General features: G+C 39.1%; 1 protein-coding gene across 1 annotated transcript in view; it reads right to left on the bottom strand.

Annotated features, from left to right (window-relative positions):
• Positions 1–315: 315 nt before the first annotated feature.
• The window catches only part of LOC127969223 (anthrax toxin receptor 1-like), a 28835-nt gene continuing 6041 nt past the window's right edge, over positions 316–23109 (bottom strand). The window contains exons 2-18 of the mRNA XM_052571044.1: positions 22165–22236; positions 21916–21987; positions 21764–21845; positions 21652–21682; positions 21335–21408; positions 21178–21246; positions 21000–21080; positions 20332–20392; positions 19571–19669; positions 19049–19118; positions 18047–18125; positions 14905–15000; positions 14617–14655; positions 11948–12046; positions 11106–11273; positions 10939–11019; positions 316–2965 (exon numbers count right to left, since the gene is read on the bottom strand). Of these exons, the coding sequence (XP_052427004.1) occupies positions 2780–2965; positions 10939–11019; positions 11106–11273; positions 11948–12046; positions 14617–14655; positions 14905–15000; positions 18047–18125; positions 19049–19118; positions 19571–19669; positions 20332–20392; positions 21000–21080; positions 21178–21246; positions 21335–21408; positions 21652–21682; positions 21764–21845; positions 21916–21987; positions 22165–22236 (1459 nt within the window). The 3' untranslated portion in view covers positions 316–2779. The remainder of the gene's footprint in view (positions 2966–10938; positions 11020–11105; positions 11274–11947; positions 12047–14616; positions 14656–14904; positions 15001–18046; positions 18126–19048; positions 19119–19570; positions 19670–20331; positions 20393–20999; positions 21081–21177; positions 21247–21334; positions 21409–21651; positions 21683–21763; positions 21846–21915; positions 21988–22164; positions 22237–23109) is intronic.

Below are 23109 nucleotides of genomic sequence, written 5' to 3'. Positions count from 1 at the left end.
AAAAAAAAAAAAACCTTGGTTTATCAACATCTTCCCCTTAACCCACTTTTAATTCCCATGGATTATTGTCTAAAAGAACAAGATGGAGACAGGGTTTGTCTTGGAAGGATCCAGAGCTAGATTTAGTGGACTGTGAAGCTGCTCCGAGGGTCAGTGAGAATTTATTGTGTTCATTCACATGCATTGTCTTGCAGTACAAGACCTAAACGATTACCAAACGCCACAAAATCAGCTTTAGGTGCTCAATTCAATCTTAACAACTTAGTCTTGTGAGCTTCTTGACACACAGGTGTTCCAGTAACCAGACAAACACAGTTAAAGCTTTAGAGTCGAGCTTTATTAATACTGTGAAGTCAACTTTATGAGCCTTTCATTAGATGCACCAGTATTGTTGTTAATACACTTACTACATCATAACACAATATAATTGTGATTTATAATTCTGGTATCATCTTTTTTTGTGGAATAGTACAGATCACAATGTTTCAAATGATTTGACAAGCAAATAAAATGACAAAAAATTTAAACAAAAGCACAGACCTATGCATCACACTGCAGCTCTCGCGTCTACGGCTTTGGTTTGGTCCACATTACACCTCCTTTAATAACTGAACACAGTTTATACTTGTTGACTTTCATGACAGAATGGGGAGAACAGGGAAAACTAAATTCATGCACCAATCTTTCTTTAATACAACAAAGTATAAGCAGTGCTACTGTATCATACTTTAATGACATAAGAAAAAAAAAAAAGATCGAAGGCACTGGCTTTATCTAAGGGCAAGTTATTTATTTCTTTCTTTCTTTTTTTATGTTTTATGTTTTTGTTGTTGTTGTTTCATGCACAGTGTCGTGTTTGTAACAGAGGACACCTTGTCATATTCAAGTACCTTCCTTTAGACGTGGGGATAATAAATTAAATGCTGTGAACTGCCCTGCAGTTGCAATATGTTTGATGATGAAACGCAAAGGAAACAAGATGAATATCAACATAAGTACAGTACAGCTGCGGAATACAGAAAACATGACGAGAACTGACCTGACTTTGCATTTAGAGGCTCAACCTTTACAACAAACAAACCTGATCTCATGAAAATAAAAAATACAAAAATTACTCAGAGAAAAGAATTATATAGTTCAGACATTTGCCGTTTAGGAAGCTCCACTTATTCTCATTACTGTAATGCAAAAAATATATATTTGAATGTTATAATAGTCATTTAAAATTATAATTTAGTATTTATACTTCATGGTGATATTTGAATTATATATTAATGAAAGCTTGTTTCTGCCAAGAGTTAAACTTTTTTCATCTTCAATTCGGATTTATACATTATACATTCACTTAAAATATTGTGTTACGATAATGATAATCTAAAAAAACACACTACTGAGAATAACAGTAATAACCAAACATTATTCTTGATGCAATACAGCAATGAGAATTTTGGGCTTAAATGCTCTTAATTGACATGAAAATAATGTCATAATTAAAAATTTTGGTGTGAAATGTGACCTGGATATATTTTGATGACATTCACCCGATCTGTAAAAAGCGGTAACCAGAAATTGTTACCAGAAAAAGTTTAACCCTATGAATTTTTTTTTTTTTTTTTTTTTTGCATAAATGCATGTATTTAGGTTGATTCAGTAATGCTAAACACTATTTTGTGATTTGAACAAAACCATTAAATTTCACTTTTTCAGGTTACCTTTTTTTTTAGTTTCAGTGCTGATAAAAGATCCGGAATAAAATCGAAACCGTTCTTGAATCCCACTTTTGCACCTTCGAGAATCTGTCAGAATTCCAGCAACTGCATGATTAAAGACAAACCCTGCACATCCGCCGTGCCTAATCCAAAAACCATCAATCTAGAGTAAAGACACGGTCCGACCCTGCCTTTACGAGTTAATCACTTGCATTCCTCTCACATTTTGACATGCCATTATATTCCCTCTGTACAGGTTCAGAGCCTCACCTGAGAGAACCTGTGACTCGACGACTGTACAATCTGAACACTCCAGAGGCACTAACAATATAACATAGCATGTAATACTGGTTATTTGAGACATTTTGGCATGATATCAGAAGCTCATAGGATTCATATGTGCTTTAAAACACTGTACATGAACGATTTGTCCAGCCTGATGAAGCTGAAAACACACTCTTAATCTGCGTACGGAAAACTCAGTAGTTGAATTTTTGTCACGACAGTTATTTCTTTTTGCTTTTCTTACAATGTTTTGCTGTCCAGCAACAAATGACACAGCACATCCCAATCGAAGCTGAGCGATAAATAGCGTGTGGCTTTTTTGGTTTCCCAAGTTAAAAAAAAGTACACTTCCATAATGTGCTCTGTGTCCGTGCACTAACTTTGTACTTAATATACTAAAAAATATTCTTTAGTGCTTCTTAAAATAAACTTACGGTGTGTACTCAACTGTGCTATTTTGGGACACCATGAATATGAACCAACATGTGCTTTTAAGATACTATCTTTGCATTAAAAAACATTACACTGCTTATAGTACACTTAACTGCAATAGTGTGTGAAAGATGGTGACTAAATACGGTTTTTAAATACAGAGATAGTATGTTAAAAGTGCATTTTAGTTCATATTTATAGTGCCCATAAATAGAACACTTAGATGGTCTTAAGTTTAAGTACTAAAGATTTTTTTTTTTGTATAAGTTCAAAATGAGTGCGCGAACACTTTAAGCAGGTTATGGAAGTGCAGGTGCTGGTAGGATGGACTGCACTGAGAGCTGGTGCTTCTCTCAGGGTCTCGGCGGGGCTCGGGTCGGCGGGGGACAGGGAGGGATGCGGGCGGGCGGAGGTCCGGGTGGAGGTGCGCTGGGGACGAGCTGGTAGTCTGGAGGAGGTGGAGCTGGGCTCTGAGCTCGAGGAGGAGCTTTGGCAGCCGCTGCTTCCTCTTTGACTCGTTGGAAGTTGATGCATCGACCCTGAGGAGAGAAGAAGAAGCACGTCACATCACTGAACTCATCTGCTGCACGCTCTCCAGCACAGACATCATTCACTCCTTTTTCCTGAATGACCAGCCATGACGCCCAAATCTGAGCTGAACACACATACAGAAGCACACACACACACACACACACACACACACACACTCTCTCTCTCTCTCTCTCTCTCTCTCTCTCTCTTTCTCTCTCACACACACACACACACACACACACACAGATGATCTGTCTGGAGCTCTGTAAAACCACAGATGAAATCACTCAGACTGTAAATGATGCATCATGGAAAGACTCTGAAAGTCCTCTATAACCCCAAACCCTGCTCAAAAATCTCCTGGACACCTTTAAACCAGGGTTTAACATTCACTAAAATGAAACCCATTATTTACTTATTTGTTACTTTAAATAAATGAAATATTAAATATATATTATAGGTGATATTAACTACTATCTTATTGCATTTAAATGTCATTTGGTACAATGCACTTATTAAGTACATACATATTTTTCCATTGTACTTATTTTATGATTATTACTATTATTATTTAATGTAAGTACATATTAGATAACGCCACCTAATATATATTGTGACCAAAAATAAAAGTTTGACTCGATGCAGTTATATTATTGTTATATTTATTATTCTTTTATTATTATATTACACATGAATGGAATATTGAATATAAATGTTTGTATTATTCATATATATATATATATATATATATATATATATATATATATATATATATATATATATATATATATATATATATATATATATATATATATATATATATAAAATGTGACAAATTGTTATATATACATTATGTTACGTATGGAAAGAATACTAAATGTGCAATTAGTTGGATTTTGTGTTAAAAAAGCTGAAAATGTACCTAAATATATAGACACTTAATTATATTAAAAATAAAATCATTGCATTCAAAGATGAAATCAAAACTATTTATCTTCTTATTTTTTTTTTATAATTTTTTGGTATTATTCTGATGCTTAAATATAGTTCAATATGTTATTTTCAAATGAAATACAATGAAATCTAAACTATTTTATCTAAACTAAAAGAGAAAAACATCTCTAGGTTACGTATGTAACCCTAGTTCCTCGAGGGAATAAGACGCTGCATCGAACAATGCTTTGGGGAACGCGCTTAGCGTGAGCGACTCTGAATATCGTGTGTAATCAGTCCAATGGAAGACTCATAGGAAGCGTTGATAGCCTCGACTATCCAACAACTAATAGTCTGCTTAAAGGCAGGAAAACCCCTCTTGGGGGGACCGTAGCATACAAGCAATTGGTCTGTTTTTCTCCACAGGGCAGCTCTGTGGACGTATGAGTCCAGCGCTCATACTGGACACATATAATTTAGCTTCGCTTGGTCGGGCTTCCGAAAGGAAGAAAGACAAAAGGCCTGCAGCACTATAGGTTGTGGTGTGATAGAGGGCACCATAGGAACATATCCCGCTCGAGGGTATATGAACGCTTTGGTCATGCTAGGTGCAAAATCAAGATAAGTAGGGGCCACTTAGCAGGCTTGTAAATCTCCTACTCTCCTCAGAGAGGTAATAGCCAACAGAAAGGCGGTTTTAAGCGTCAGATGTCTGTCTGAAATTTCTTGAATATGTTTAACCTTCAACGTGGAGTAGGTCAACCCTGCAGAGAGCCTAGCCTATAGAAACTCCAGAACTGTACCAACTGGGCAGTTTGCTGGGTCTATCTGGCGGTCTCTGCACTATGAGGTAAAAGGTTTCACCTCAAGGTGTACAGTTTCCTCATTGAGGGAGCTCTGGATTGGAGAAGGGTCTCTCAAAAACCTCGGTTGAGAGACCGGCTGCTAACAGTTGTGTCCCCTCAGGGGCCACACCCACAGCTTCCACAGCTCCGGGCGAGGGTGAATTATCGTACCCTGCGCCTGTGAGAGTAGGTCTGTCCTGATCGGTATCTCCCATGGAGAGCCGTCGAGGAGCGAGACCAGGTCTGCGAACCATACTCGGCCCGACCAGAACGGGGCTACTAATAACAGACGTACCCCGTCCCGGCGTACTCTCGCCAGAACTCCCGGGAGCAGAGCAATAGGGGGAAAGGCGTACAGACGAAGCCTCGGCCAGGTCTGTACCATAGCGTCCAGTCCCAGAGGAGCTGGATGAACTAGAGAGAACCAAATGGGACATTGTGATGTCTCAAGAGTCGCAAAAAGGTCTACTTGAGCTCTGCCAAAAACTCTCCATATCTGCTTCACCACCTCGGCGTGAAGCCTCCATTCCCTGTGCCCCGGCCCCTGCCTCGACAGTATGTCTGCTTCCATATTTAGTTTCCCGGGAATATACACTGCTCTGAGCGAGAGGAGTTTGCTCTGGGACCGCACAGGGATCTGGTGCACCAGCTTGTACAAGGGGCGCGAACGCAGACCTCCCTGGTGGTTGATGTAAGAGACCACCGATGTGTTGTTGGTGTGCACCAACACATGTTGACCCCTTAGGTCTGGGAGGAAATTCTTTAGTGCACGATAAACTGCTAGCATTTCTAGACAATTGATATGCCATGTCAGATGGCGACCGCTCCACAGACCAAGGGCAGGGTGGCCACTCATGACCGCACCCCAATCAGTGAGGAATGCATCCAACGCTAGTGTTACACGGCGACAAGGAGCTCCCAGCACCGGGCCCTGATTCAAGAACCAAGGTTTCTTCCGAATGTCCAAGGCACGTTACCTTGATAGTTCAAAGTGGATTGTCCCTCTGGGAAAATCCCTTGGTCTTGAGCCACCACTCTAGGGGTCTCATGTACAGCAGGCCAAGAGGTATAACGTTGGATGCAGCTGCCATCAGACCCAACAATCTTTGAAATTGTTTGACAGTGAGTGACTGGCCTTCTCTGAATCTCTGATATGACTGATATGAGGATCGACTCGATACGAGCAGGGGACCATCTTGTCTGCATCGCGTTCAAATCCCATACTACGCCTAGATAGGTGGTTCTCTGAACTGGAGAAAGTACACTCTTCTTGGCGTTCAGTCTCAAACCCAGCTCCCCCATGTGCAAGAATGACATCTCGATGCCAAATCTCATAACTGAACGATTTAAGACCCGCAGGTCTATAATCGGATGCAACCCCCCCATCATTCATGGAACTAAATAAATAAAAAAAAACGCTATACAAATAAAAAAAAAACTTGAACTATGAAATACCGGCTGTAAAACCTGGACTCCCTGTCTTGAGGAGGGACCACCTCAATGGCCTCCTTCTCTAATAGGGTTTCACTTCCTGTTCCATAACCAGACCCTGCCTGGGGCCGACTATCTTCAGAATGACCCCGTTGAATATCGGAGGTGCAGAGCCGAACTGAATACGGTAGCCTTTTTCTACTGTGTGCAGGACCCATTGAGATACATTTGGCAGTAGTTTCCACGCCGCTAAATAATCTACTAAGGGAATCAGTTTCTCGAGACTGACCTCTGGTGTAAGAGGCCCTCGCAGGGGCGGCGAGCGTCTCAGCCCCAATACGCGCATGGGTGGAAGAAACTGAGAATGATGCTCGCTGGGGACCACTGCGCCCTGGAACACTGGCAGGGTTGGCAGGTCGGCCCCCAGAGGGCGCTGAGGTGAGACGGGCCTCGTGTAAACTCTACCCCAGCAGAGGCTGCCCTCTGAAACCCTGAGCTTCTGGCATCAGGGCTTCTTGGCCGAGGACTTCTTAGCTTCAATAACTGCCATTAGATCTTGCTTGGGCTTAGAAGATCTCGGCCGAGAGCGTTGCTGGGACTCTGCTTTTGGGCCTCGCGGTACGATGAGCTAGGGTGCGGCTGGGGCATCTCCCGCCCAGATGCCCGAAGAGAGCGATGAGGGAGGAGCTTATGGAATGCCGCCGCTTGTTTGCGGGCCTCCTGAAACCTGCTGACGACAGAACTGACTGCGTCACCGAACCGACCCGAAGGCTGAATTGGGGCGTCCATGAGGCAGACCCTGTCCCGCTCTTTCATCTCAGACAGGGTCAACCATAAGTGCCTCTCCGCAGCCACCATCGCTGCCATGGACCGTCTAATCGCTCGGGCGGTCTCCTTGGTGGCGTGGAGGGAGAGATCAGCAGTCCTTCTTAATTCTAAAATATCGTGTGACTTGATCTCCTCTCCCTCATCTAGCTCTTTCAGCAGGTCGGCTTGGTAAGCCTGTAACACCACCATGGTGTGCAGACATGCACCAGTCTGACCTGCAGCCGCATACCCTTTGCCCACCAAAGCCGATGTTGTTCTGAGTGGCATGGAGGGCAATGCCGGGGCCTTCAGAGACGATGCAGCACCGGGGGACAGATAGTTCGCAAGCGTCTGTTCCACCCGGGGCATCGCTCTATAGCCGTGCTCTCCCATCCCCACTATGTTGCTGTAGTAATCAGACAAGGGGATTTAGAGGCAGGGTGAAAACGGGCGTTTCAACGCCCTGGCGATCTCTTCATGCAGGTCGAGAAAGAAGGGAAGGCCCGGCTAGGAGGTGGTTGACTCGTTCCCAGGAAGCGTTAATCAAGCTTGCTTCGCTGCCGTTCAGTTGTTTTCTCGGCGGGCCAATCAATGCTTAATTTGGCTTCCAAAGATTGGGCGCGGATCTGGCGGAAGTGGAAGGAGATAGGGACTCGCCCGTCTCCATTCCCTCCGCCAAATCCACTTGCGAACCCCATGAGTGCAGCTGCCGTTCTGCCTCAGCAGAAGCAGGACCAACACCGCGGGAAACTGTGCACCGTCATTCTCTCACAGTGCGGACATTCTCTCACAGTGTGGACATTCTCTCGAAGGCCGACTCAGCGTGCTTTGACATGACTTGGAGCTCTACTGGACAGACAACAGTAAATAAGACTCACAAGACAAATAAATGACATTCACACACAGATCGCTTGCTGAAGAAATATATGTCCTCTTTATGCAATTTTACACAGTTAATGTTTATTTTATTTCATGAAACAATGTTTTTTGGGGGGGTTTTAGTTTTGTCTAATAACCCTGTTTATTATATTATTGTTTATATTGTGTTTTTGATCAAATAAATTCAGTTTTGTTGAGCATAAAACATAACAAAATATGTTTAAAGAGTAGTGCGAATATAATGCATTATTAAATAAACAGAAACTGATGACATTTATTTCTTATTTCACAGTGAAAGCAGCGAGGCATCAGTTTTGTTCTCTTAAAGGTCCCCTTCCTCGTGATCCCATGTTTTAAACTTTAGTTAGTGTGTAATGTGGTTGTTAGAGTATAAATAATATCTGTAAAATTCTAAAGCTCAAAGTTCAATGCCAAGCGAGATATTTGATTTAACAGAATTCGCCTACAAAAAACGACCCGTTTGGACTACATCCCTCTAGTTCCTGCAATAATAACATCACTAAAACAGTTTTTTGACTAACCACCGCCCACATGAATTCACAAAAAGGGGGGCGTGGCCTTGTTACGCTCCAACTGAGAAGAAGGAAGAGCTTTTTGTTTTTGTCACCATGTCGTTGAAACGCTGTTATTTTCATCTCTGAGTCCAATCACCTTTGCTTGGGCTTCCCAGGGACACTGTACTAAGAGATTAATGGTTGCAATTTATGTTTAACTCGGTCCCCGAAAATTATAATCCACATGTAAAACTATGTGCAGCACATTTTGCTGAGGACAGCTTCCTCAGTCTCAATCGGTTTAATGCTGGATTCGCAGAAAGATTATTCATGAAAGACGGAGCAGTCCCCTCTTTGTCTGGAGAAGGCATTGTTTATGGACCACAACTGGTAAGTGTATTTTATTATTTAAGTTGCTGTAACTTTATTTATTTATTTAATTATTTAAGTCTGTAACTTATTACACAAAGGGCAACGCTGTTTAGTTTTGTTAACTAGATGTTAGGGCTGTGCAAAAAAATGAACGTGATTTTCATGCGCATCTCGTCAGTAAAAACGCTCCTGTGATTAGAAGTACATCTCCAGCACATGCTCCTGCTCACTTGCTTCTCAGAACTAGTCCAAAACTAGCATTTGCAGGAGGTCAGCGCGCGCTCAGCTGGTGTCGAATCACAACACAGGAACCGCTGGCCCAATCAGAACTCGTTAAGTATTTTGTACAAGGAACAAAGAAGTCATCAGCCCGTTTTTGTGACAGTGGAAACAGCAGTATACAGATAGGTGAATTGTGTGAAAAATACTGTTTTTTTACATGTGAAACATGAACACATGTTATATTGCACACTGTAAACACAATCAATGCTTCAAAAAAGCACGTAAAACGGGACCTTTAATATAGTTTTATTCAATAAATTAATGTTATTTCATTTATTTTCCAAATATTCAAATAGTAAACACTTGTCAAAATATTTCACAATCATGAAGATCATTGTGATACAATTATAGTATTTTATTTTACAAATATTTGTATTATAAATATTGGTTTTTATGTATATTCTGCTTTTTATTATTTGTATATTTTAAAGTTTTAGTAATTTTGTCGTTTGTTTTGTAATGTTTATTAGTTATTTGTTTTAAAATAAGTCTACATAGTTTATATAAATCTTTATTTCAGTTTAAGTTTGAGTTAAATTAGATAAAAATAAGAAATGTTGCTTTTGCAGCTAACTGAAATATATTATAATACATATTATATTATATCTAAATATTTAGAATTAGTTTTAATTGTTTTATTTTCTGCTTCAGTTTTAATTTTAAAGTTTTATACATTTTTATTATGTGTGTGTGTTTTAGTTTTAATAAGTTAGCGTTAGGTTTTATATATATATATATATATATATATATATATATATATATATATATATATATATATATATATATATATATATATATATAGTGTTTTTTAATATAGTGTTTGTTGTTTTATGTTGCTTTGGCAAGTTTTTATATTAATTATATTACATATTAATTTGTAAATGGTTCTTGTTAACTATTATAACCCTTGTCACAATACTACAATTTTTATTGAATTTTTTTATCAAATTAATGCAGCCTTCATGCACACAAGTGAGTTCTTTCAGAAACATTATAAAATGTTAATTATTCCAAACTTTTGGAGTGCGGCACTGCATATATAATTATTTATTCATTAATACTATGAATATTTATCTAGTATAACCTGACAGATTTTTCTTCCAATAACTACACTTTCTTCAGTAAATCTTTAGAGATTCTTGTAAAAGCATTGGCATGACCTTGTTTTCAACTTTCGCCGATGCTGCGAGTTCTTCTTCCACAGCAGAAGCACTGCTGGATTTAGTTTATGTCCTCTTAATGCAATTTTAGACAGGAAATGATGCCTGTTTCATTTGTTTTCCATGCTCAGAAAGAACGAGAGCAAGAGAAAAGAGTCAGTCTGGGCATTTTTCAGGCGTCTCGTCACAAACCACAGAGCAGCGGAGAGGCATTACAGAACCATTCCTCCGCGGAGAAACTTTGCGTCATGCAACCTTTAGCTCGAGGAAATTAAAACCAGCCGGCTCAAAAACTCGACGCGAACCATTGTTTGCATTGATCATGAATGGCTTTACGACACCTTTGTTGCTAAATTTGGTAGATGCTCTTAAACAAATGTTAAAGACTTTTTGTTAGATACATATTAAATGGTTTAACTCACACCTGGTTAGTTTGATAAACTGCGATTTGACATTGAGAAGTCAAACCACGTGGCTGCTATGCATATGTAAGAGTCAGACTGTCTGGAAAGCATCAACATTTGTTTTATTTCAGTTTCATGGCTACAGATTTGACGCAGGTGGTGAGCTGTGCCTAACAAATGAAGGTTAGGAAACGTCTGGCTGAGACGAAGAAGAATGAGTCAAAAAGTCCATAGGACGTTGATTTAAGAGGTTAGGGTCAGACTGTTTGTTGTTGGAGGAGTTAGTTTGACTTCATACGTCTGGATGAAAGATAATGCTAAGCCAGTAAGACTTTGATCATCTAGACACTCACATGATCTCCCGGCTGTGGCCTCATAAGTGAAACTTGATCATATCCACGTCTGAAAAGAGCCAGGATCGCGTCGAGTTTACCCTGAACAGGAGACAATAACACTTACAGTGTGCTTTGAACACCAGCAGCTTCAGCAAACAATAATGACAGTGACAAAGCTTCTTTACCCTAATGGGAGAATACCACTTCCTGTCTTGAGCTCGCTTCCTGTTGTCTTGTTTCTTGGGCTTGGGTTCAAAGGGTTCGAACTCCTGCTCAGGCATCTTTACGACAGCGTTTTTGGGTTTTTCCAGCTTGGCTCCCTCCTCCGTAGAGCCCTTGCCTCCCCAACGAACCTGGACCAGAGGCAACACATCAGACCAGATCTTATCTTCTGAAACCTTGTACAGATCTTCAGCAAATGCAAAAAGCATGCCTTTCAGTTTTCAGTTTCCTTCTAAGATCTTTTAATATTTCACTTCTCAGAAACTTCTAGCAACTTAAAATGACTTTTTTAAAAATTATAAATTAGAGTGAAATCTGGCTGTGTGTGTGTGTGTTTATGTATATGTACAGTATGTATTTTTTTAAATAAAAAATATGCAAACACTGCAGCAAAACATTTTAATATTAATAAGAAGAACCATTATTAATAATTAAGCACCAATAATAATTAATAATAACTTAGAACTGAGATTTCTAAAGGATCATGTGACACTGAAGACTGGAGGAATGATGCTGAAAATACAGATTTGACCACAGAAATAAATTACACTTTAACACAGATTCACACAGAAAACTGCTATTTGAAATTGTAATAATATTACACAATTTTACTGCTTTTTTGATCAAATAAATCCAGCCTTAGATCCAGCAGAATAGACTTCTTGTATATAATCACTAAAAGACAATTATTCTTCCAACAGTTACATCTTATCTAGTGAAGTTCAGAGAGTGTTTTGAATTATTTCAATAATAATCACACGACACATTTTTCTAGGATTGCATCTCTTCTTTCGAGGAGTCCCACCTCCATTCGTTTAATTCCTCCCACTCCTCGACCGCCGTAATACGAGGCGTCCACCGTGGGCCATTTTTTCTTTGGCATCCCGTCCTCATCATCTGACTCCTGAAGACCAAAAACATCTTACATCATTTGCAGAAGCACGAGAGGCATGAAACATCTGCAAGCGCTTCTTTGACATGTTGATGTTGTTACTCAAAATCATCTGATGGTTTTCATTAAAGTCTCTTAATGAATCTCACACTAAGAAAATTCTGTTCTTTCTAAATCTGCTGTGGTTTAGATGTTGACATGGGCTTTGTTATTGAATACAGACGACGAGATATCTGATCTGATCTGAAACTGTACCTTTTCGAGCAACATGCTTCACATTATTTATTGTAGTTAAACTACAATCACACTTGTAAGTTACTAACTAAAATAACATGCCTGACCCCACTAAGTAGTGTACTTACTACTGAACTAGGGAGATGATTGAGACACAGAAAGACTGACTTATTAAAACAAATACATCACACTTCTTATCTCTCTTTTTTAACTCGTATCCTTCCTAAAATAAAAAGCAGCTATGTGTTTTTATAAAATAAATATATGATCTAACAGAGTTTTTAAAATGTCATTATTCTCATCACATGATGAAATGATAATTAAGTGTAATTTAACATTTTTATATATTTTTTTATCATGAAAAGCAAAATAGAGTAAATTGAATGTCTCGGTTACATATGGTAGACCTCGTTCCCTGAAGGAGGGAATGGAGATGTCACGTCAGTGACCAATGAATTGGGATATCGCTTAGATAGACCAATATACTTCAAGTGTAAACTAAATGAGCCAATGCACATTGGCATGTAATTATTGCATCCAGCTGCAGCTGATCACAGCGAGTGTATAAGAAGGCAGCAGGTGCACCGCATATTCAGGTTTTCAGTGACCAGGAGGCTCAGCGGTGGTACAGGAGCTCTGGAGACGGGGCGTGATGTCTCCTTCAGGTAACGAGGGTTACCATATGTAACCGAGATATTCCCTTTCAGTTGGCCACTCTCAACATCATGTTGGAAGACCAAGGAATTGGGATTCCCTACCCAGTGGTCTTCCCAGGCCACAGCGACTGACCCTTTCCAGTGTCCTGTGAAAGCCACCTGCACCTCTTTGTTCTGACGCAGGCCAGGGCTCAGCACGAGAAGACCAGCTACCACTACTATGGCACTACCTACTCAGTAAGACTGGATAACACTGGGAAAAAATACCCGCTCCACCTGGAACAAGGATGCTGCGGAAGCTTCCAGAGGAGGTTTCCGAAGCAATTACACATATGAACGATCGTTAGGTGCATATGGAAGATTGGAGGTGAATGTAAGCCTCTTAGAATTGGCTTCCACTGCCGTGGAAACACAGGCTCTGAGGTTATACCGTGGACTTTATACATATGGTATCCACTTAGGTCTCTACATATGGAACCTCGCCCTCGACTGGTTCTCCACCATGTCTGGCTGCCAAAGGGAAGGAGGAACTCAACAAGGTCTACTGTATGGACTCTCTGGAGCAGTTATAGCAAGCCAATCTGAAGCCGGGGCTACTAAGTGCTTCTATCCGTCTGAAGGGAGAACACACGAGGATACCGGCTCCACACGAACATGAACTAGTGAACATGTTAGGGGTCGCCCAGCCCACAGCTCTACAGATATCTGCTAGCGAGGCGCCGCGAGCCAGTGCCCAGGATGATGAAACACTTCTAGTTGAGTGAGCTACCACCCTGAAAGGGCAGGGCACACCCTGTGCCTGAAGAGCCAGGTGATGTTTTCCACAATCCAGTGGGCCATCCTTTGCTTGGAGATGGCATTCCCCTTCTGCCGGCCTCCGTGACAGACAAAGAGCTGGTCTGAGGTCCTGAAGCTTTGTGTACGGTGTCCGGGACAGAGCAAAGCTAGGGCTGGGTCTGCCTCCTCTGGGGCCAGTGCTTGCAGGCTCACCACCTGATCCCTGAAGGGAGTAGTGGGAAACTTGGGCACTTGGCTGGGGCCTTAGGGTTACTTGGGTGACCGCAGGCACCAACTCTAGGCATGAATCCTCGACCAAAAATGCGTGCAGGTCCCCTATCCTATTGATGGAGGCCAGCAGAAGCAAGAGCAGAGTTTTTATTGACAGAAACTTCAGCTCAACTGCCTGCAAAAACTCAAATGGGCCCTGAGTCAAGTCCAAAGAGATAGAGGGGGGCTCTGGAGGATTTAGCCTTCAGCGACTTTCCTTCTACAGGGTCGTGGTTAGAAGTGATTGCAGTGACATAGACTTTGAAGGTGGAGGAAGACAGACTTCACTCCAACCCTTGTTGCAAAAAGGACAGCATGATCAGGCATCTCCGGGGGTATTCTCGTTGAGAAGAAGGAATCGGCCAAGAAGTGGCTGTCACAAGGAGCATTAGTTTCGGGAACCAGGTCTGGGCGGGTCAGTAGGGCGCCACTAACAGGACCTGCTCCTCTTCCTCCCTGTCCTAGCACGGTGTCTGTGCAAGAACGCTCACTGGGGGAAATGCATATTTGTGAGTGTGCTCTGTGATCTCAGCTCAGTCAATCTCTCTCACCACTGCTATGGTCTACTAGAGACCCATAAATATTTATCAACGTGCTCTGTCAGTGATATTCAATGCTTTAGTAGCAGATAGAGCTGTAACTTACTGGCTCTGGAGGTGGAGGAGGTGGAGGTTCTTTGATCACCTGTGGAAAGATGTGTCAAATAATCACATAACCACATACACAAGTCACATTATACAGATAAAACAGAACAGCATGTTTAATCATGACCTCGCTTGAGACAAATTGACCAATTTTCCATCTTAAATCACTCAACTTTAGTCTTTACCGCAAATCTAAAGGCCTTTGGCTCCCAGATTAACACAGTACTGGAAGATGTGTTGTGAGAACATAGGAAGACTAATGTTTATGGTAAATGAGGCGATGACTTACTACAGTGCAGCAAAGCGGCCAGAACCACCACATAAACAGCAGAGCCAGCAATAGAAATAGCACCAGCAGGGTGATCAGGAGGATGGTGCCGTCGAACTGCAGAGAAAAACCAAGGGAAGCAGAGAAGTCTCTGTTTTATATGATCCACGGATAAAAGTACTGCCATATTGTAATATGACCTTCAGTTTAATTTAACTAACTATTTAACTTTCAATATATTGACAATAGCGAATATGAGATTACAAATATGCATTTATGAATAATAATTAAATTATTTTAATTTATAACATGGAAGAAAAATATAACCATGCAATATAGTTATATTTCTTGTTTATGTTAATACATTTATTTGGTTGACATACTGTATGTTATGTAATATGTTTTTTTTTTATATTTAACAAATCATTACTTTCAGTAAAATGTCAAATTAATGAATATGACATGATGATGATGTCAAATATTGTGAGAAATTATGTAATTTTTGTCAGTAAAACTTAAAATGGTATAAAACCAATGAATATAAAATATGTTTAAATATTATAGAATAACTAATATTTGTCTGTAAAATGCTGTAAATAGCTCACTATGACATCAAACAATGTTTAAATATTAAAATATTATGCCAGTTTTTACAATAAAATAAAAAAATACAACATCTAAATCTAAATTCTAAAGTGAACAAAAAGGACCTGTCAAAATAATGTTTAAAATTATTTACAAAAATTTTTTGTCTTTAAAAAGTAAAATGGTGTGAAATGAATGAATTGGTCATTTTCATCCAAAGACAAGCTATGACCACAAAAAACTGTGTGACCTCATTGTTAGAAAGTAAGTCATGGGAAAAGAACGGGAAGCACACAGTGCATTTGTAAAGTATTTGGAGAAGAAATGCTTCATAAAAGTGGCTCTGTGGTCGTGGCCTGAAGCCAGAGATGGGATCATTCAGGGGCTTTGTCTGTGGTTTGGCCCTTGATGTGTGTGTGTGTGTGTGTGTTTCTGGGGGGAAGGGGTTCGTGAAGAGAAAATTATGATAGGGGATGAGCTGAACGTGAGGAGAGGAGAATGCAAAGAATAAAAGGCGTTACGAACTAAAGACCACACACAAACTTTCCAATCATTTTTAATGTAATAACACACACACACACACACACACACACTTTTATATATATATATATTAGTGCTGGGCAATGTTTATTATTACTCTTTATTTTCGTGATTAATCGCATTATTGTCTGCAATGAATCGCATTGCTATGCAAAAAATGAATAACTCAACTTGTAACATTAATGTAATTAAATTAAATATAAAACAAGCTATTTGTCACTGCCAGGACATTAACGATTTTATAGAAAATATTTCATAGTTTGTTATAGTCCAGAGTCCAGAGCCTTGATCATAACATTATAACAGGCATCTTCATATTACAGACCTGTACAGTCGCGCGACCCATCGCAACAGAATGTGGCGCAGGACAACACTTGATGTGTGGGTAAAGATTAGTGTGTGCGGGATGCAGGAGAATAATTAGGGTATGCTCACACCAGGCAATCTGAACCGTGCCAGAGTGCGTTTGACCCCCAGAGTCTGGCTCGTTTGACTAGTGAGATTCCATTTAGCAGTCCTGGCTGGGTTGGAAGAGGTGGGCAAGAGCACGGTTCAGTTATATATAGATCAGTGAGTGTGAGCGCTAACCGCACCAGAGTGTAGATCTTCTGATGCATGCTGCATGATTGCGTGAATATTTCTGTGCGGCAAAAGTGATAGATGTGTTACTCCGTCCCACACGACTCAAAATAATAAACCACAAAGTTAACAAAACAATGCACTCCATTGTGCCGAGAAAACACTTCTCTGCTGTCTTCACCTGCTATTGGAGATTTTATATTTCCAACTTATAAAGTAATGATTATGAAATCATTGCATTCTTTTCTGTTATAGTTAATCAATAACACAAAATAAGTATAATTTTAAAGCTTAGAATCTCAACTTTTTAAAGAATGTAATTATTTTGATAATATCAACCATTTAATTATCTCCTGTGCCCCCCCCCCACACCTCCTCCTACCACTTCTACAACAGCTGATGATTTCACCACATTCTTCACAGACAAAACCAGAACAATCAGTCACTTCTCAGTCATGGAAGCCCTGCGGATTGCAAAAGCTGATTCCAAATCATCAGTCCTTATTCTGCTGGATCTATCTGCTGCTCCACTCCAACTCTACAGCATGATTTCACCATCTAGCTAGGTTCTTCTACAATTACCCCATCAACTTCGGTCAGAAATCTTTGTGTAACCTTTGATGACCAGCTGACCTTCAAAGACCACATTGCAAAGACTGCTCGATCTTTCAGGTTTGCGCTGCACAACATCAGAAAGATCAGACCTTTTCTAACGGAGCATGCTGCACAACTTCTTGTCCAGGCCCTTGTCATTTCTAGTCTGGACTACCGCAATGCTCTTCTGGCTGTATACTTCCATCAGTCACAATCAAACCTCTACAAATGAAACATCTCCTTTCATTGGCTTCCGGTAGCAGCTCGCATCAAGTTCAAGACATTGATGCTCGTATACAGAACAGCCACAGACTCAGCAGCTCTCTACTTCCATCACTTTTACAAATCTACATCCCCTCCAGAAGTCTGTGATCCGCTAGTGAGCGACCCCTCGTGGTACCGTTACAGAGAGGCTCAAAATCACTTTCCAGAACATTCTCCTTCACTGTTCCTGGCTGGTGAAATTATATTCCATCCCGATCCGGAATGCTGAATCCCTAGCAATTTTCAAGCGACAGCTGAAAGCTCACCTCTTTCGATGCTACCTGACTTCATCATTAAAAAAATAAAAAATCTTTATTTATTTATTCCTTCTCTTTCTAGATTGTACTTATTTGAACAATGTCTAAAACTTGGTATTATGAACACTTCCTGTGTCTGTTTGCCTCTTTAAAAAGAATCGCTTTATAAATCCCCCAATTGTGAGTCGCTTCTGATAAAAGCATCTGCAAAATGACTAAATGTAAATGTAAATATTAAGATTTTTTTTCAGGAAGTAAAATGAATTCTCAAATCTCAAAATGAAGGATCATTAAATATGTTGTAGCTGTGCTGGAAGTGATGCAGTGTTTGTATTCAGACTTACACACTCCGTTGTAGTGATGTGAACGGAGCTGGTGATGAACGACAGACCCTCGTTCATGCTGACTTGCAGGTACACCACCCTAAAGTGCAAAGAACAAACATCAGTTTTCATACCCGCTACATTTCTCTTATATTTTTTACACAAAGAAGTTTAGCAGACCATAACTCGTAGCATCACAGAGCTCTGCAGGGAGCTGGTTAACTTATGTTGAAGTCAGCTGTCTAGTGTCTAAAACATTTGATAAAAACAGCTTTCCAAATGTTAAGCGTTCCTGCCGAGGTTCATCTCATACACACAGAGGCCAAGTCTGCGTTTCTGACAGATAAGACCACTTTCTCTGATGGAGAGCATCTACTTCAGATTAGCTTCACATTCCTCTGTGCAAAAACATAATGATGTTTCGCCACACAATCATTTCTGGGAGGAAAAGTCAAGTTTGTGGTGTTTTTTTGCCTCTGTTCATGGACATGGTGAGTACATCTGAACAAACACTGGTGGACTCAGTCTGCACCGAAAGCTAAAAATAAATGTTTTTATTAGAACAAAAAAAGGGTTCTAAATTCTGATCGGAAGAATTGTTTTTTATGATTATTATTAAAATGTTGAACTACGAATTAAACCATTTTTCTTAAAAATACTTTATAAGAAACAGTTCTGCATTTAATTTGGTTAATCACTGTTGAATGGAAAGCAGAAGCGGGGGCGAAAATATGGATCCTTGAGAGTTTATGGGTGCAGTAAAGGGAAAGAATGAAATAATGGATAGGGAACAAAGAAAGAGTGGGTGTGATGAACACAATGATGTCTGAAGAACTATCTGCTTTTAATGGCTCCTCAGAGCCGCTGACATCATGTAAAGCTTTGATTCTTCAGCTTTGACAGGAAAAAGAAAAGAAAGCCATGAACCTCCTGGACCGAGAGCATGACCTGCACAGGAAGTGGAATGTGACCTTTGACAGGAATCATAAACACAGCCTAATGCATGGCAGACCTCACACTTACTTTCCAACTTCATCTATAACCGGCGCGGGGCACAGCAAGAACGTGTCTTCCACGCTCGCAGGCTTCTCGTCTGTAAACAGAAGAATATCATCTAGTGCTGTCAAATGATTAATCGCGATTAATCGCATCCAAAATTAAAGATTTGTTTACAACATCTGTGTGCACTTACGTATATATAAACTCACATACATCCAGCATGTGTTTTGAAAATATTTACATGCATTTATATATACTGTATATTTCTATTCATAAAATGATATAGGTAGTTCTCAAACTTTATACCAAGTACTTGACTTGACGTCAGAAAATATTGTACTGTATATAAAAAGTTTTAAGTCTAGTCCTAGACTAAAATGTAAGGATATACATGCATGTGTGTGTGTTTATATATACATAATAAATATCATAGTACACACACATACACTACATAAACAAATACTTGTGTTTGGATGTGATTAATCACGATTAATCGATTAATGAAATGAGTTCTGAATGCTGTTTTTTCCTCTGACAGCCACTCACTCAGCGTGACTGTGTCGTTGATTTTGAAGCTGCACAGGACCTGGTCGATGTTTCTGGCGTGTCGAAACCCGTTCCCTCTCACCACCACTTGAAACGACTCTGAAACACAGATTCCAACAGACGTTGATACATGACGTCATCTCCCTCAGAAACATCCACTCTATTTTCAGCACATGGGTCAATGTCTTCCTGCTCAAATCATCAGAGCTCTAGGAATGCTGGGTAATATTAAACCACAAAGATATAAGTGTCCTCTCGGGGGAATTCGTCTCACAGACTCTCGTGTTCAACAAAGGAATTTTCCCTATGTTTATTTTAGGTTAATTTCCTTATGTCTATTTGAGTAATTATATATCTGATGATGTGCGATGCTATGGTTTCAATATAAATCTAGTCCAAAAGATTGACGTATTGGAAATGGAAGTTAAATGAATCATTAAGTGTTACATACTTACTGAGTTAAAAAGATTTATGGCACATACATAATCCACAGAGAGACATATATATGAACAAAAATACATATTTCCTACAGCAGAACTTCATAATTAGGGTTTATGTACAAAAAGGTGAATGACCATAGCTTATATATATATATATATATATATATATATATATATATATATATATATATATATATACTAGTCAGCTTTTAAAGTGGATCAAATCAACCAACCAAAATGAGTTTTTTGATAAATTGTTGCCTACTATGTATATATGTGTGTGTGTGTGTGTGTGTGTGTGTAATATATTAATTTTCATACCTCCTGCACAAACACTGGATGGCTCTGCTGCTAAGATCTCGATGCAGGATTTTTTGATTATCTAAAAACAGAAAATATTGAATTCATATATTTTATTCAAATTCAAACTACACTGCAAAACATTTTTTAGGATTTACCAGTTTTCACTCAGAAATTGCTAGTAAATTTCACAAATAATTACAAAGACTATTATTTAACACTATTATTTAAATGTTACATTAGTAAGCAGATAACATGAAATAGTTTTTTTTTCTTTCTTTGAAATGTAGATTTTTTTTTCTTTTTTTTTTTTACCAAATCTATTTATTTATGTAAATGTATACTCATAAACTATTATTAAAGCCAAAGTGTATCCTTTCTGCTTGGTGCAAATGGTTTAAAAACTTTTTTTTAATAAAATAATTCATATGAATTCATTTTACAATGACTTTATGACCAGTTTGGATCTTCAGTTTTCAGTAAAGGGATAGAAACCAACCTCCCGTTAAAATGATCTAAATTTGTGTATTAAAGGTTAACCAAAGTCAATATGAGGGTGTGTAAACGATGAAAGAATTTCATTTTCCTACCACTGAAAAAATCCCACACTTCAGCTTAAAGCAAGGAACATGCATCTTAGAAAAAGCATTTTTAATGAATCTTCCATAGAGCCGTATGCTTCAGTTTACCGAGTCAATCATTCCTCTCAGCGCCTGGAATCCTCCCAAGACAGGAAACACATGCTTACTGGTGTCCGCTATGGTAGCCAGCTAGAACAGGACAAACTGATGTTTATTCACAGCTCATCTGAGCATCTGATCTGTTTCCAGTCCATTCTCTGGATGAGTGCACACTTGTCTTCAGTACCTGTGTTTCATTGAAGTCCTTAACGCCGACACAATACACGATTGCCCCCAGTGTCCGAGCTCGAGCTGCCTGAGGAGACATCATGCAAACGCAATTAAAAACTCTATGTTTTTATATTTCTAAATGTCTGTAATCTAAATGCTGGACATCATGTTACCTCCTGTTGAGCTGCTATCAGCTGATGTTCTTGAAGCTCACCGTCTGTCAGGGCAATTATAACACTTGCAGTTCCTACAAAGTGGAGTCAAGATCGCCAGACAATCACTAATTATAGTAAAGTTTAACCGAATCAGCATTTAACTGGATAATAATGACACTAGTGTCCTCTGTAGAGCTAGTTTAATCAATAATGAACTCACTTAAAGGGACAGTTCACCAATAATGTGAAGATTCTGTCATCATTTAATCAAGTTGTTCCTAAACTATATTATGTTAAACACAAAATGAGGCTTGATAATGATAATGTAAACCTACCAAAATTTTCCTGGTGTATTTGCTCATTTGCCTGTGAATAAATGTAGATAATATTGTTAAAAGCCATTAAAATAAGTATTTGAATGCTAAACATTTCATTTAAATATTTTACCCTTTGTAGACCAAGATGCATGAATGTATCTCCGCCTGGGATCTCTCGTCGGAGAGCATTAAGGCCTTTTCTTATGATCTCCCTTTGAAAAATGGCAACAAAAATGAGTAGAATGAAATAAAGAACACAAATGTGCAGCACTGGATGAGCACCTGTTCTCCGTGAGTCTCATGATGGTGGTTCCTCTGCTTGAGAACACGATGAAGGACATTCGCAGCATTGGGCTGAGAGACGATGAGAAACACACCAGAAATTTAAAAGTTGAAGAAATGTATAATTATTATATATTTTTTAATCACTCATTACCTACTTTGGAAATATTACGCAAATGGAAAATGTCAACAAAACAAGGCATTTCACTGTGTTGGCTTGTGTGCTTTACTTAAGAGATGCTTTAGTACCTGGTGAATTTCTCAGCCAAATGTTCGACAAAATTGTAGATTTCGTGCCAGTGGTGTTTGACACTTCCTGACCTGAGAGGAAAGAGGTGAAGCAATCAGTAAATGGGATGTTTCTTCTTTTAATGCATCAGATCAATACAACCGAGAATTATCAATGCTTTCAACTTAGCAAAGCCATCTAATTTTCTAATGTCCCCTATTGTTTCCTCCCTGAGGCGCAGCTGTAAACGCTTTAAGACAGCTGGTCATTTCCTCTGCTAACTCTTTATTGCTGGATGACAAATGGGAAATGACCTAATTAAGTCTACTGGTCTGTGCTCGAGTCAGTTTGACTAATTGATGAAACATGCTGCAGAAAAAGGTTCTGCGTTGTGTTAATCACATTCCCTGGAGATTTGGTCTGGAAGCCTGATATAACGACAACAGACTCGTTCTATGAAACAGTGCCACTGACAGTCTGATAAAGAGATTTTAAAGTACATTTATGTACGATTTCGTTGCATTGTGTCATACAGTTGATGGTAACAAGATAATTTTTTTTTAAATGGTAAAATGTAATTTATGAGCCTTGTGCTCAAGATTGTATGTAATGTTTACAAAGTCATGGTAATAGGGTTGACACTACAATCATCCTCTACTGAAAAACATGAAAATATAAGATACAATTATGATATGGGTGTTTTATTTTAACTTTTCCTTGGAGATAATTCCTGAAATATTAAAAAAGAAGGTAATATGAAGGTAATAGAGGTGCAATACAATTTAAAGAGTGTTTTGACAAATCATTACATGAGTAGTTAAAATCTAAAAATACATAGAAATAATTTAATTTTTTTTAAATAGTAAAAGGTTTTTGAATTTGTAGATCAAATGTCCATTGTCTCTTATACAAAAATAAGTGTTAGTGATGGGGACAGATGAGAATTACATTTTCATGAACACAAA

This window comes from Carassius gibelio, chromosome B12 (genome assembly GCF_023724105.1).
Source record: "Carassius gibelio isolate Cgi1373 ecotype wild population from Czech Republic chromosome B12, carGib1.2-hapl.c, whole genome shotgun sequence".
Taxonomy (NCBI): Eukaryota; Metazoa; Chordata; class Actinopteri; order Cypriniformes; family Cyprinidae; genus Carassius; species Carassius gibelio.
This window is presented reverse-complemented; position numbering and strand designations above follow the sequence as displayed.